Raw genomic sequence first — 13,794 nt, 5'->3', positions numbered from 1 at the left:
ACGTGCATGCTGGGCCTGCTTTCATTTCTGTCATCTTTGGTGCCAAAATGGCCTCCATTATATCCAAGGAATGCAGGTACCAACATGCATGCCGGGCCCACTCCACACCTCTCCTGGTGCCAAATGGCCACCAAAGAATGCAATGAGAGTCCACCCTATACCTCTGCTGGTGCCACATGGCTTCCAGTGAGTAAGGGGGAGCAGGCCAAGCTATATACTCACACTAATTTAAAAAAATTATTTGCAGTTTGTACTGGAGGTGTGGCTGACACCTCAGTCGTGCACTCCTGACCAGCTTTTCTGAGTATGAGTATATACAGTTGCAAGAAAAAGTATGTGAACCCTTTGGAATTATATGGATTTCTGCACAAATTGGTGATAAAATGTGATCTGATCTTCATCTAAGTCACAACAATAGACAATCACAGTCGGCTTAAACTAATACCACACACATAATTAAATGTTACCTTGTTTTTATTGAACACACCATGTAAACATTCACAGTGCAGGTAGAAAAGTATGTGAACCCCTAGACTAATGACATATCCAAGAGCTATTTGGAGTGAGGTGTCAGCCAACTGGAGTCCAATCAATGAGATGAGATTGGAGGTGTTGGTTACAGCTGCCCTGCCCTATAAAAAAACACACACAAGTTCTGGGTTTGCTTTTCACAAGAAGCATTGCCTGATGTGAATGATGCCTCGCACAAAAGAGCTGTCAGAAGACCTACGATTAAGAATTGTTGACTTGCATAAAGCTGGAAAGGGTTATAAAAGTATCTCCAAAAGCCTTGCTGTTCATCAGTCCACGGTAAGACAAATTGTCTATAAATGGAGGAAGTTCCGCACTGCTGCTACTCTCCTAGGAGTGGCCGTCCTGTAAAGATGACTGCAAGAGCACAGCGCAGACTGCTCAATGAGGTGAAGAAGAATCCTAGAGTGTCAGCTAAAGACTTACAAAAGTCTCTGGCATATGGTAACATCCCTGTTAGCGAATCTACGATACGTAAAACACTAAACAAGAATGGATTTCATGGGAGGATACCACAGAGGATGCCACTGCTGCCAAAATAAACATTGCTGCACGCTTACAGTTTGCACAAGAGCACCGGGATGTTCCACAGCAGTACTGGCAAAATATTCTGTGGACAGAGGAAACCAAAGTTGAGTTGTTTGGAAGAAACACACAACACTATGTGTGGAGAAAAAGAGGCACAGCACACCAACATCAAAACCTCATCCCAACTGTGAAGTATGGTGGTGGGGGCATCATGGTTTGGGGCTGCTTTGCTGCGTCAGGGCCTGGACGGATTGCTATCATCGAAGGAAAAATGGATTCCCAAGTTTATCAAGACATTTTGCAGGAGAACTTAAGGCCATCTGTCCACCAGCTGAAGCTCAACAGAAGATGGGTGTTGCAACAGGACAACGACCCAAAGCATAGAAGTAAATCAACAACAGAATGGCTTAAGTAGAAGAAAATACGCCTTCTGGAGTGGCCCAGTCAGTCCTGACCTCAACCCGATTGAGATGCTGTGGCATGACCTCAAGAAAGCGATTCACACCAGACATCCCAAGAATATTGCTGAACCGAAACAGTTCTGTAAAGAGGAATGGTCAAGAATTACTCCTGACCGTTGTGCACGTCTGATCTGCAACTACAGGAAACGTTTGGTGGAAGTTATTGCTGCCAAAGGAGGTTCAACCAGTTATTAAATCCAAGGGTTCACATACTTTTTCCACCTGCACTGTGAACGTTTACATGGTGTGTTCAATAAAAACATGGTAACATTTAATTCTTTGTGTGTTATTAGGTTAAGCAGACTGTGATTGTCTATTGTTGTGACTTAGATGAAGATCAGATCACGTTTTATGACCAATTTGTGCAGAAATCCATATCATTCCAAAGGGTTCACATACTTTTTCTTGCAACTGTAGCTTGGCCTGCTCTCCCTCATTCACTGGAAGCCATTTGGCACCAGGAGAGATATAGTTTGTGGACTCTCATTGCATTCTTTGGTGGCCATTTGGCACCAGGAGTGGTGTGGAGTGGGCCAGGCATGCATGTTGGTACCTGCATTCCTTGGATATAATGGAGGCCATTTTGGCACCAAAGATGACAGAAATTAAAGCAGACCCAGCATGCATGTGGAACCTACACTCCCTGAATTGTATGGTAGCCGTCATGGCACATAACAGGTAGAATTTAGTATTAGGAACCCGTCTTACAGAGATCGCCTTGACGTGCGGCAGACGGGCCCAAATAATTTTGTACAAAATGATTTGCCAAGCATCTCTAAAGTATAGCACTAGCAATTATGATGCATTTTTGTACTGTATTTGGTTTGCAGAGAACTGTTGTATTGTATGCTTTGTTTTACAGTGTTGTTTTCAGCCATAGCAACGTGCCCCTGCGCATTGGGATGTGCTGACTGACCCCCTTTTTCTTTGCAGGCACTTCCTAATGTATTGTCATTCTCCATATTGCCTCCTTTGCTGGCCGGATTCTTTTTTCCATCACATTATACACCGCTTGTTTTCATGGTTACGACCACCCTACAATCCAACAGCGGTGGTCGTGCTTGCACACTATAGGAAAAAGCACCGACCTATGTGAGTTCCCGCGGTCCTGGCTGGCACTTTTTCCTGTAGTGTGCAAGCACGACCACCACTGATGGATTGCAGGATGGTCGTAACCATGGAAACAAGCAGGGTATAATGTGATGGAAAAATGAATCTAGCCAGGAAAGGAGGCAATATGGACAATCACAATACATTAGTAAGCGCCTTGTAGTAACTTTCTCTACATGATGCCATTTGCTGAAGTGAGACAACCCACTTGCAGTTCACATGTCTCTTTCACACCAGCAAGTTTTCCGTCCAGATGTGATGCGGTGTAGAGTGAACGGACAGAGTCCGGACTGAACCCTGACCCATACATTGCAGTGGGTCTGTGCACATGAGCGTTGTTTTTCACGCATCATCTTTGCGTTCAGGAAAAAATAACAGCATGTTCTATATTCTAGCTCTGGCTCCGCAGAAGTGATTGGGCCTGGTGTGAAAAACGGAAGACATCAATGGTTTTCACTAATGGTTGATAGAAGATGTAGATTGTTGTTCGTCAGTTTTTCTTCACACATGTGAACGCATGCAATCCAGACACAACCATGATGGAAAAAAACGCAAATACTGAGCGCAATCGCTGAAAAAACTGGTTGAACTTGTGCGCAGAACCATCCGTTTTTGCCCTAACAGATCCTGACACAATCCATGTCATAGGCCTTTTTGGAGAAACTTTTCTTATGACTTGTGGTGTCACGTTCCTTTAGGCCACAGTCACATGAAAACGGACATACACGTATGACGGATGTTTTTTTTTAACGCCCGTCACACGTCCTTTTTAAGAACAGCGGCAGTCAATGGGGTTATTCACACAGCAGTTTTTTAGACGGCAAGTGAATGATGAACATCAAAAAATAGAACACACGGACTACCAAAGATGCATTTAGTGTAGGACAAGGCGCGCACCTCATCATAAATTAGACGCATACCGGTATATGTAGAAAAATGATCAGGCGCCACTCGCCAACCGCATAAATCAAGTCCTTTCATTTTCTTCGAGGATAAAAAGGCGACAAGGCTGGGGCAAGACAGCGTCATACACAAAGTGCAAAAGTTCTGTACGAAGCTGTCTTACCCCAGCCTTGTCGCCATTTTATCCTCGAAGAAAATAGTTGGCGAGTGCCGTCTGATCATTTGTCTACATATACCGGTATACGTGTAATTTATGATGAGGTGCGCACCTTGTCATAAACTAAATGCATCTTTAGTAGTCCTTAGGTCTGGTGTAAAAACAGAGGCCGGCGTAGTTTTTGTTACCCACCGTTTTGCCGAAATCTTGTATTGAACAGTTCCAGCGCCTGCTCGTGGGTGTAGGCTGGAGCGCCGCAGTGACTGTTGGATTGCGCATATGCGGGGACGTGTGCTTTGCTTTTTATAACAGGATTCTAGTTGTGCCGCCAGTGTTTTACCTTTCTACTAGACGTATTTTAGGGAAGCGCAAGGGGGAAAGTAAGACCGGCGTAAAAAGGCAGTCTTAGTAAATAAGCCCATTTTCCTAGCTTTTTTTATTTGAACTTTTGAACATTTTTGGGGGATACTTCACTGTACGGTGTATCCAACCCTGCTACATCATCATTACAGAACCGTGAACTTCTTCACGACCCTCCTAACCACCATTACTGTAGAGCGCCCCAAACTCTGCTACATCACCATGACCGGTCACTGACTCTTTTAACCATTACTCGTACATCTTCTAGGATGTGTTTCACTGCTACCCTCGTCAGCCGTACCTTCAGTGTCCTTAGTGTTTGTCTGGTTTCCATTGGAATCAACTATCGGCTGACTAGAGGCACCAAAATCCTGGGGCAGCTGAGTAGCTCGACCCCAAAGTGGGGGCTATAGATGAAATAGTGCCACTGGTTTGTTGTTTCTCTGGATATTGCAGGAATCAGACCATTACATTATTGTAGATAGCGCCCTCTACCTGTAGCATAGTGCATAGCAGAACTCTTCCCAGGAGACAGTGAAGTCTCGGGCTGAAATTGCTTTCCAAGTGTCCAGGGGAACAGGAATTAGGTGACTGCACAGATGGCCTCACAAAGTCATGAGGAAAGCACATGTTACCATCTCCCATACTGCGGCAGCAGAAGGTCCTCCTGTGTGGCTGGAGCATTCAGACATCAGAGTCAAGAAGACGGATACAGAGATCTGATGATCTCGGTGCTGCCATCTACAGGCGAGGTCGATTTTAATTGTACCATTTTCTTTTACAAGAATTGTCTGCTTTATGGTCCATTCACATGACCATATTTCAGGGTCCGCATCCATTCTGCAATTTTGCAGAACCGGTGCGGACCCATTCATTTCAACGCGTGCTGTCTGCATCCGTAGTTAGCATGTCCTATTCTTGTCTGGAATAGGCATTTCTATCATTGGGCTGGCTGCGTGCGGTGCGCAAAATGTGGAACGCACAGGGCCGGTGTCCGGGCAAAGGAAGAGGCTGGGGAGGAGTAAAGTGAAAAGAAGGCAGAGCAGCCTGGGCACCTACACGCTGAACGCCGCCCCTGGGCACCTACACACTGAACGCCACCCCTGGGCACCTACACGCTGAACGCCGCCCCTGGGCACTTGCGAGTGCTCATTTGCATATGAATTAAACGTCGTTTTTCCTGCCGGTCCAAGTCTAAAGACAAAGGTACCGTTACAATCCTGTATAGGTGTGCTACAGAGCCATGTAAGCGCTGTATATGGCCATATGGAGGTGACAGACGCCCTTTAAAAAAAATTGTACCCCCTCACAGTAGTTTTGCTCTTATTGTACAACCTTCACAGTAGTTTTGTACAGATGTGTGCCCCCTAACAGTAGTTATGCCCACATTGTGCTCTCTCACAGTAGTTATGCCCTCTCTGTGCCCCCTTCCGATGAGCCTTGCGAGACTTCGCGCAATAACTTCATAATTTGTTCTGTAAAAAACAATTTCCTAAACTCGGGTCCGGTTCCAAGGTACCACTTCGAACCAAACCAAGTTCAGGAAATGTTTTTTTTACAGTATAAGGGTCCATTCACACGTCCGCAAATGGGCCGGAAGAGATGCGGAGAGCACACTATGTGCACTCCATGTCTGCATTTCCAGAGCGCAGCCCCAAACTTCTGGGCTTCGGCCCTGAACTTCCAGGCCGCGGCTCCGCAAAAAAATAGAACATGTCCTATGCTTGTCCGCAATTGCGGACAAGAATAGGCAGTTCTATGGGGGGTGCCGGCCAGGTGTATTGCGGATCCGCAATCTGTACAAGAAGCTTATACTGTCATTTATAAGGAAAACTGAAAAAAGAAATTACACGCAATTATTTTCAGCATTTTTGCAAAAAAGAAAAATACATACATAATATATATATATATACGGTGTAATGACGCCTATATAAAAACTAAACTGCAGCTACATCGACCGAAAAACAATGAAAAAAATGAATGCGAAGAGAAAAAAAAAATAGTTTTATCCTCAACGCCAAACTCAGCCTGGTCCTCCAGGGGGTTAAAGCGTATGCAAAATACGGATAATGAAAAGTGATACCAGTCGACTGGACAGATGGGGCTCATGCACATGATGAACGGGTCCGAAATCCGCAAGAGACAATACGCAACGCAAAAAAATAGGACAAGTTTGATTTTTTTTTTTGGGTGGTACGGACCGAAATTATATCTGTGGCCTTCCAATCCGTGCCTCTGCTCCGCATCTTGTGGATTGCGGACCCGTTTTTAGTCAATGGGTCTGCATCCGTGATGTCCGTATGTCGCGGACCGGTTGTTTGCGGTCTGCAATATGGGCACGGACGGCCTACGGTCGTGTCTCAATGAGCCCTTATGGCTCCTTCACGGTAGCGCTATTATTTCCATTGTTCTGCTTAGTAATAGGAGCAGAACAGGGAAAATAACGGAAATGCCGGATTCGGCACATAACTGACAGGGACGGAGCTGAACAGACTCCACTGACTCTAATGGGATCCGTTTGGGTTCCATCCTGGAGAAGACTTTATGATGAAACCTGCTCAGATGTGAACACGACCTAAACCCAACTGTCGCTCTAACACCCAAATTATTAGTTGTCTGACGGGGAGCTCAAGTATGGGGCATCCCACAAACATCCCTTAAAAAAAATTATAAAATTGATGGAGATTTATCTAAACTGTTGTAAAGGAAAACTGGTTTGGTTGCCCCTAGCAACCAATCAGATTCCACCTTTCGCTTCTCACAGTTCCTTGGGAAAATGAAAGGAGGAATCTGATTGGTTGCTATTAGCAACCAACCCAATTTTCCTTTACAACAGTTTAGATAAATCTCCCCCATGGATGCAAGAGAAAAAAGGAAATGCCAGTGGGGGGAAACTCAGGAGACAATTCTCTATGTAAAATGTCGCGTATATACTACACCGTTGAAGCAAATATGAGCCGCGCACGCGCAGTTGGGCCGCACCGCCAGGAAGTAAAACGGCCGCCTTGGCGCCTTGCAGCAACGACGTGGAATCACGTGACGCGGTCGCAGCAATCGAACGGGCCGCTGGGAAATCCCACCCAACGTATAGAGTCCGAACAAGCGTGCGTGTGCGTCATGCGTGACGTAGGTGTCCACACCCCGGTGCGGTCAGTCCCTTTGGAGGGTGGGGGAAGTAGGAGAGCTCACAGAGTGCCTGTAACATGGCGTCGGAGGGTGCGATCATCCCGCAGCTAGTGGAGAGTATAACACAGAGCGGCAGCCCCTCTACCACTTGTAGCGTGCCCATGGCGGGGGGGGACATTAGTAGTAGTGCCCACACCACCATCCCCTGCCAGACAGGTGAGTGTGAGTGACCCCGCCAGGGACAGGGGGTACACCTAGGCTGTGTGTAGTGGGGGGGCCTAGGGCTCAGCACTGCCACCTGGCGCCTCTGCCGGCCCTGGCTGACTCAGGCCCCTTTGTGTTTTTCTGTCTCAGGCACGTCTAGGGCATGCTGGAACTTGTAGTGCTTTTGGACAGCAGTCGTCATGGCCAGGTGGTGGCCTCTGATGAAGCTGTATCAGGCTGTGAGGTGACTTAACAGGGTTGTCTGGGGACATCCCTAAGAAAACTGAGGAAACCCGGACCCTCTCTAAGCGTTATGTCCACACTGTGGCCTCGTGGCAGTGAAACTGCGTCAAAACGCTGCGGTTCCTTTGATTTGCCGCTAATTCCGTTGTCATTTCGGCACCAAACCTTGAGGTGACTGCACAGTGTGAATCTATACGTACCCTTATGTACTTAAAGGGGTGTTCCAGTTATAAAGAGTTATCCCCCTCGCCGTCAGATTGGTGGGGTCCTACCTCCTTGCCGATCATTTGATCGGCTGGTGAGAAAAGCTCGCCGCCGCTCCGTTCATTTCTGCGAGAGTGGGGGTTCAGCGCTCGGCTGTCTCTGGCCATAGAAATGAATGCTCCGCAGGGAACAGGGCCCCCCATTCTCATGATCGGTGGGGGTCCTACCCCTGGGGTAGGTGATAACTTTCTATAACCAGAATACCCCCCCCCCTCTTTTTTTGACGACAAAAAACAGGATCCGGCGCCCATGGACTTGCAATGATTTTCGTACCGTTTGGGCAGTTTACGTTTAATACAACCGGATGCATCCAGATGTATTAAATGGCGCAGATCCGCTTAATTCTGGTTTTGAGATTCGTTGCCGGATCTCAAAACCCGGGAGACCACAACGTAAGTGTAAAACCTCCAGGGCCCTCTTATAAGGCCTTGTGCACGCTGCCGTATCCCCTTTCTGCGCGCCGTCTGCAGTATTCTTGCAGACCTGTTGACTTCAGTGGGTCCATGGTCTACGTTTTCTGGACGTGTTCTATCTTTTTGTGGAACATGCAAGAAAACACTGGATCATCCCAAAAAAAAATACTGACTGCCGGCTCATTGAAATTAATGGGTCTGCAAATAAAATGCGGATGAAACGTGGACGCTCTCCTTATTTTGCGGATCCATAAAATACATTCAGACGTGTGGCATGAGGCCTAAGGCCCCTTTCACACGTCCGTGAGATACTGGACTGGCATCCTGCTGAGTACAGGAGCGCACAGCGTCATTGGTTGCTAGGACGCTGTGCGCTTCGTGCTGCTGCTGTACAGCAATACACTTGTATGATCTATAGGAGTGTATTACTGTACAACAGCGGCGGCACGAAGCGCACGGCGTCCTAGCAACCAATGACGCCGTGCGCTATCTCGCGGACATGTGAAAGGGGCCTAAGTCAGTGGGATCCAACACAACATAATTTTCTGCTCCAGCGACTGCTCAGTAAGGGGAAATGTGAACAGGGTCTTGGTTTTCCACTGCAGTCGTGTTCCCTTTGGACCGCCCCCCCATTTCGTGAGCCTTACACAATCCCATTAAAGGCTTGTAGGGTGCGATCCTGATGTAAAGCAAAATACAGACCATAGACTCCGAAGTCAAAGCATCCACAGACATGGGGGCAGCACGGACAGTATCTGCAATTTGCGGACCACCCAATCCTGTTGTGTCCTTGAGGCCTTAGTTACATGTGGATCTCAGCCTTTGGATTGCAGGGGGAACTCTACAAGGTAACACTGACCTGCTGCAGACTTAAAATCCACACTACATGTCAATCAAGTCATTCACTTAGGGCTCTTTCACACGAGCGGATGCCGTGCGGGTAATCTGCTGCGTGAAAGACAGCCAAGCCCCGCTCCGGACAGCAGAGACACGGAGCAGTAACATGACTGATAATGCTCCGTGCCTCTCTGTGACCTTTTTGCTACAAAATGACGGGGACAACTTTATCTCGCTGTGATTTTGTAGTAAAAAGATCACAGTTCGGCACGGAGCATTATCAGTCATGTTACTGCTCCGTGTCTCCGCTGTCCGGAGCGTGGCTTGGCTCTCTTTCACACAGCAGATTACCCGCACGGCATCCGCTCTTGTGAAACAGCCCTTAGCAGCAGATTTTTCACTAATTCTGCAATTTCGGCAGCGTTTCCAGCACATGTGGAGGTACCCTGATGTCCATGTGGGACTGGAAGGCTGTTAGTTTGTGTTCGGCAAATCCTCAGCCTCGTGTGAGATGAGAAAAATCTCATCCATACGCTGCGGGAAACAAAAATATCCTCAGTGGAAACTGACTTGCATTGCACCAGGACAGGAGCAAAGGGCATATTGACAACCCCCCCCCCCCCCCCCCCATAGGTGCTGGACACGTCTACATTACTTTTCCAAATGTTCTGGAAGCTGCAGAATATGCCGGGTACTGATATGTAATTAGTACAGGATCACAGCGGATGACCCCCACTAAGCAGCCTTTAAAAAAAAAAAAAAAGCGTCCTCCTTGGTTCGGTTATGACACCTCTTCATCTAGGAAGTAAAGCAAAGGACCGCAGAGATTCCGTATAGATTTGTACTGATGTCACTGTGGTGTGGCGTTCAGTGACTTGGGCTACACGGTGACATGTGTGGCAATCAGTGGTGTCACACTGCGACATGCTGCAAATGCGTCCTGACAGTCGCAAAAATCCAACTTGGATGGATTGTTTTTGTGACTGTCATGTCGCTGTTGCAGTGGAACACCGTGGACCATCATTATAAAAAAATGTTGCGCAAAAAGAAGTCACACGACGCGGTGTAGCACGAGCGTGACAAATTAGGCCCGGGTGCGTTCAGTGAAACTCGCACCATTTTGCAAGCAAGTTCAGTCAGTTTTGTCTGCGATTGGGTTCGGTTCAGTTTTGCAATGCGTTTTTCAGGCGCGTGATAAAAAAACGGAAGGTTTACAAACAACATCTCCTAGCAACCATTGTGTTTTTCACTGAAGCCCCATTCACTTCTATGGGGCCAGGGCTGCGTGAAAAACACAGAATATAGAACAATGCTGTGTTTTTTACGCAACGCAGAACTGATGCGTAAAAAAAACAAAAACAGCCCCATTGAAATAAATGGGTCAGGATTCAGCGCGGGTGCAATGGGTTCACGTCACGCATTGCACTCGCGCGGAACACTTGCTTGTGTGTAAGGGGCCTAAAAGAGCCGTCGATTACCAGATGGACAAGCAAACGCTCGTTCATCAGATAATGACATCTTTTATGCAGGCAAAAAAAATAATCGTTTGCCGGCGGCAGATAGTCGTCTAATCGCGCTCTGCTACCGGCAAATGATTCTGTATGGGGACGAGCCATGGCATTGGCGATCATTCCTCCCCATACTGTGGAGGAGATCACTGCATGTATGCAGGCGATCGTCGGGAAGGAACGCTTCCTTCCTGACAATCGTAAGGCTCATCTGCCAGTGTAATACAAGGGCCCTTAGTCTTTTATGTTACATAAATAGTCTGTTAGGAGTAGTAGTTTTCCAAAATGTTGGGAGTCCAGTGATATACGGTGTGATCACAGTACAAGTCTACATTCTCCATTTGGAAAAGTCATGTAAAAGTGGACAGCCCCTATGATGAGGGTCGTCAATGTGGTTTCCTTCTGTCCTGGCGAACATCAACCAGACTCGAGAATTTCCCACTATTAAAGAGGGCAGTAGTCGGCCAACAAAGGAGTGCGATCGGAGAACGGGGAACGTCCTGCAGAATATGCAAACTATGAGGGACGAACAATGTTGCTAAAAAATGTTCGGCCTCCTTTCACTTTTGCATCGGGTCCTTTAAAAGAGCGCCAGTCGACGTTTTATATCGTTGATGGACGCATGCTTTAGATTTAAATGAGCCCGTCTAAAAGGACCTGTAGACGTGAACGTTCACTTAGAGGACTGTCTCGTAAATGTGTGAGCAAATTTCTTAGAACGTGTATTTGCAGCCTTGGCAGGGCAACCACTGAGATTTCAAGTCCCCTTTGGCTTCCTTATTAGCCCATTAGCAGAGGCAATTAGCGATTCTCTAATATATTAATCTAGGCTCATCGGCATATGTCATGGGAGAACTATCACAAGCTATCTTCTCCTGGGATGTGAGCGTCTCATGCTTCTACCACTGACCAGGATATTGGCCTCTACTAGGAAACCTAAGGCTCTAGTTATAAGGCGGAGGTTCTAGACCCAGCGAGGCTGACCCAGTCATGAAGGTTGGATCAGGGCCAGCTCTTTCCATCTCCATTCAGCTTCAGTCACATCATGGGAATTTCCATAGACTAATGAATAAATGTTCTAGGAGGGGGATCTACCTGGCGGTGTACACATTGGGAATAGTTAGCTCCCGTCTCTGTTATAATACCTGCTCCTAACCCCCTCCTGTGATTGCAGTGTTCCTCTGAGAGATCTACCACCATGTAAGTAGGTTTATAATATAGAGCTGACTTCACTGGAATTAGAAGTAAAGGGGATGTTTGCTGATCTCCATTATAAGGTAAAAGTGTGAATAACACTGTAGAATACACTGGTACAGATGTTGGAGATGCCCTCACCACGCACCCAGTAGGTGATCGGAGCTCACAACTAGGTTTTTTCAGGCTGGGGCTAGATCACGACGATGGAGAGGAGCCACATGGACCCTTGCCTTGAGGTAGAGCTGTTATATAGTGGCATGACTTTCCGGTCAGTTATGTTATTTATTCTATTAAATTTATAATGTGACCGCTGTCCTGTAAGAGATATGCAGTCAACGTGGTCATCTAACTCCAGCCTGAAGATCTAGAGTCTTGAAGACCCTTTTTCTTTGGAAAGTCTTCAGTCTGAGTTTGTGGGACCTCAGAGTCCGTTGACATTACACTATGCCATAAGGTTACTCCACTGTCTTCATGTATGATGTGGTTAGGGAGCCCTTTGGATCCATCTTCTGTGTGATGTGGGTCTGAGGAGCCCCCTCCATCACATCTATATATGGTATAATAAACTGATTCCTCCACTTTTGAGTATGGGGTATGACATCTTATTTTCTGGTGCTTGTGAGCCACTGATGTCACACATAGGACATGTTTCAATACCCCACCTAAAGAACACCAGCTCGTATGTGGAAGTGGTCTGTGCCCAACTTCTAATAAAAAGATAGATGATTGATGTTTAGATGATATTGATTGTTTTGCCTTTTCTCTTGAATGAGCCTTACAGTGCCCCAGCAAGCGAGCATCTCTGTACGCAGTGCCCTAGCCAGGGGTCTTCTCCATATGCATTGACCTAGCTAGGGAGCTCCTCTGTGGGCAGTGCCCCTGGCAGGTATCTTCTCTGTACGCAGTGCTCCAGCCAGGGATCTCCTCTGTACGCAGTGCTCCTGCCAGGGACTTTCTATGTACACAGTGCTTTAGACGGGGAGCTCTTCTGCATGCAGTATCCCAGCCAGGGGTCTCAGTACCCAGTGCGCCAGGGGTCTCATCCGTGCGCAGTGCTCCAGCCAGGGGTCTCATCCGTGCGCAGTGCTCCAGCCAGGGGTCTCATCCGTCCGCAGTGCTCCAGCCAGGGGTCTCATCCGTGCGCAGTGCTCCAGCCAGGGGTCTCATCCGTGCGCAGTGCTCCAGCCAGGGATCTCATCCGTGCGCAGTGCTCCAGCCAGGGATCTCCTCTGTGCGCAGTGCTCCAGCCAGGGGTCTCCTCTGTGCGCAGTGCCCCAGCCAGGGGTCTCCACTGTGCGCAGTGCTCCAGCCAGGGGTCTCCACTGTGCGCAGTGCCCCAGCCAAGGATTTTCTCCATATACAGTGCCCCAAATCGTGCTCCTCTGCGCGCAGTGCCCCAGCCAGGGAGCCCCTCTGCGCGCAGTGCCCCAGCCAGGGAGCCCCTCTGCGCGCAGTGCCCCAGCCAGGGAGCTCCTCTTTTGACACCATTCACATGGCAGCTCTTGACAGCGGAAATCAGTACAGATTTCCCTACTGAAACAGCGTGCCTATGGCTCTGCCTGATAGGGTACAATTAGCCTTAGGATACAACCACGCGGCACAGTTGTGTACCATGCGGCCGTTTGGGCCACAGTGGGCTTTCATTAAACTTCACAGTGCGGTCTTGATTAGTTTAATTAGAGCCCTCTTAGGGCCGCATGGTACTTGACCGCAGAAGGCCGTGTCACAAAAGCACCGTGTGGTTGTGCCCTTAAAGGGGTCCGGAGATATCCCTGTTTTCACCCAGACAGCCCCCCTGATATGGGCATCGGAGCATTTCATACTCCAATGCTCTCCCTTGCCCTGCGCGATACAGCGCTTCCCCCTAGCAGTATTCCCGGTGACGTCACAGGCTCTGATGCTCGGGCTTTAGCACTGACCTAGCCGTTTTACAGGCTAGGGCACCGCTAAAG

The 13,794-nt window shown here is 48.0% G+C and overlaps 1 protein-coding gene across 2 annotated transcripts in view; it reads left to right on the top strand.

Moving 5' to 3' along the window:
* The first annotated feature begins 7,190 nt into the window (after window positions 1–7,190).
* The window catches only part of KRCC1 (lysine rich coiled-coil 1), a 28,679-nt gene continuing 22,075 nt past the window's right edge, over window positions 7,191–13,794 (top strand). For both annotated transcript variants that reach the window (XM_044284151.1, XM_044283451.1), the window contains exon 1: window positions 7,191–7,392. In XM_044284151.1, coding sequence (XP_044140086.1) covers window positions 7,254–7,392 — 139 coding nt within the window. In that variant the 5' untranslated portion in view covers window positions 7,191–7,253. The remainder of the gene's footprint in view (window positions 7,393–13,794) is intronic.

This window comes from Bufo gargarizans, chromosome 1 (genome assembly GCF_014858855.1).
Source record: "Bufo gargarizans isolate SCDJY-AF-19 chromosome 1, ASM1485885v1, whole genome shotgun sequence".
NCBI classification, from domain to species: Eukaryota; Metazoa; Chordata; class Amphibia; order Anura; family Bufonidae; genus Bufo; species Bufo gargarizans.
The sequence above is the reverse complement of the archived record's forward strand: the minus strand, read 5'-3'. Positions and strand labels throughout refer to the sequence as shown.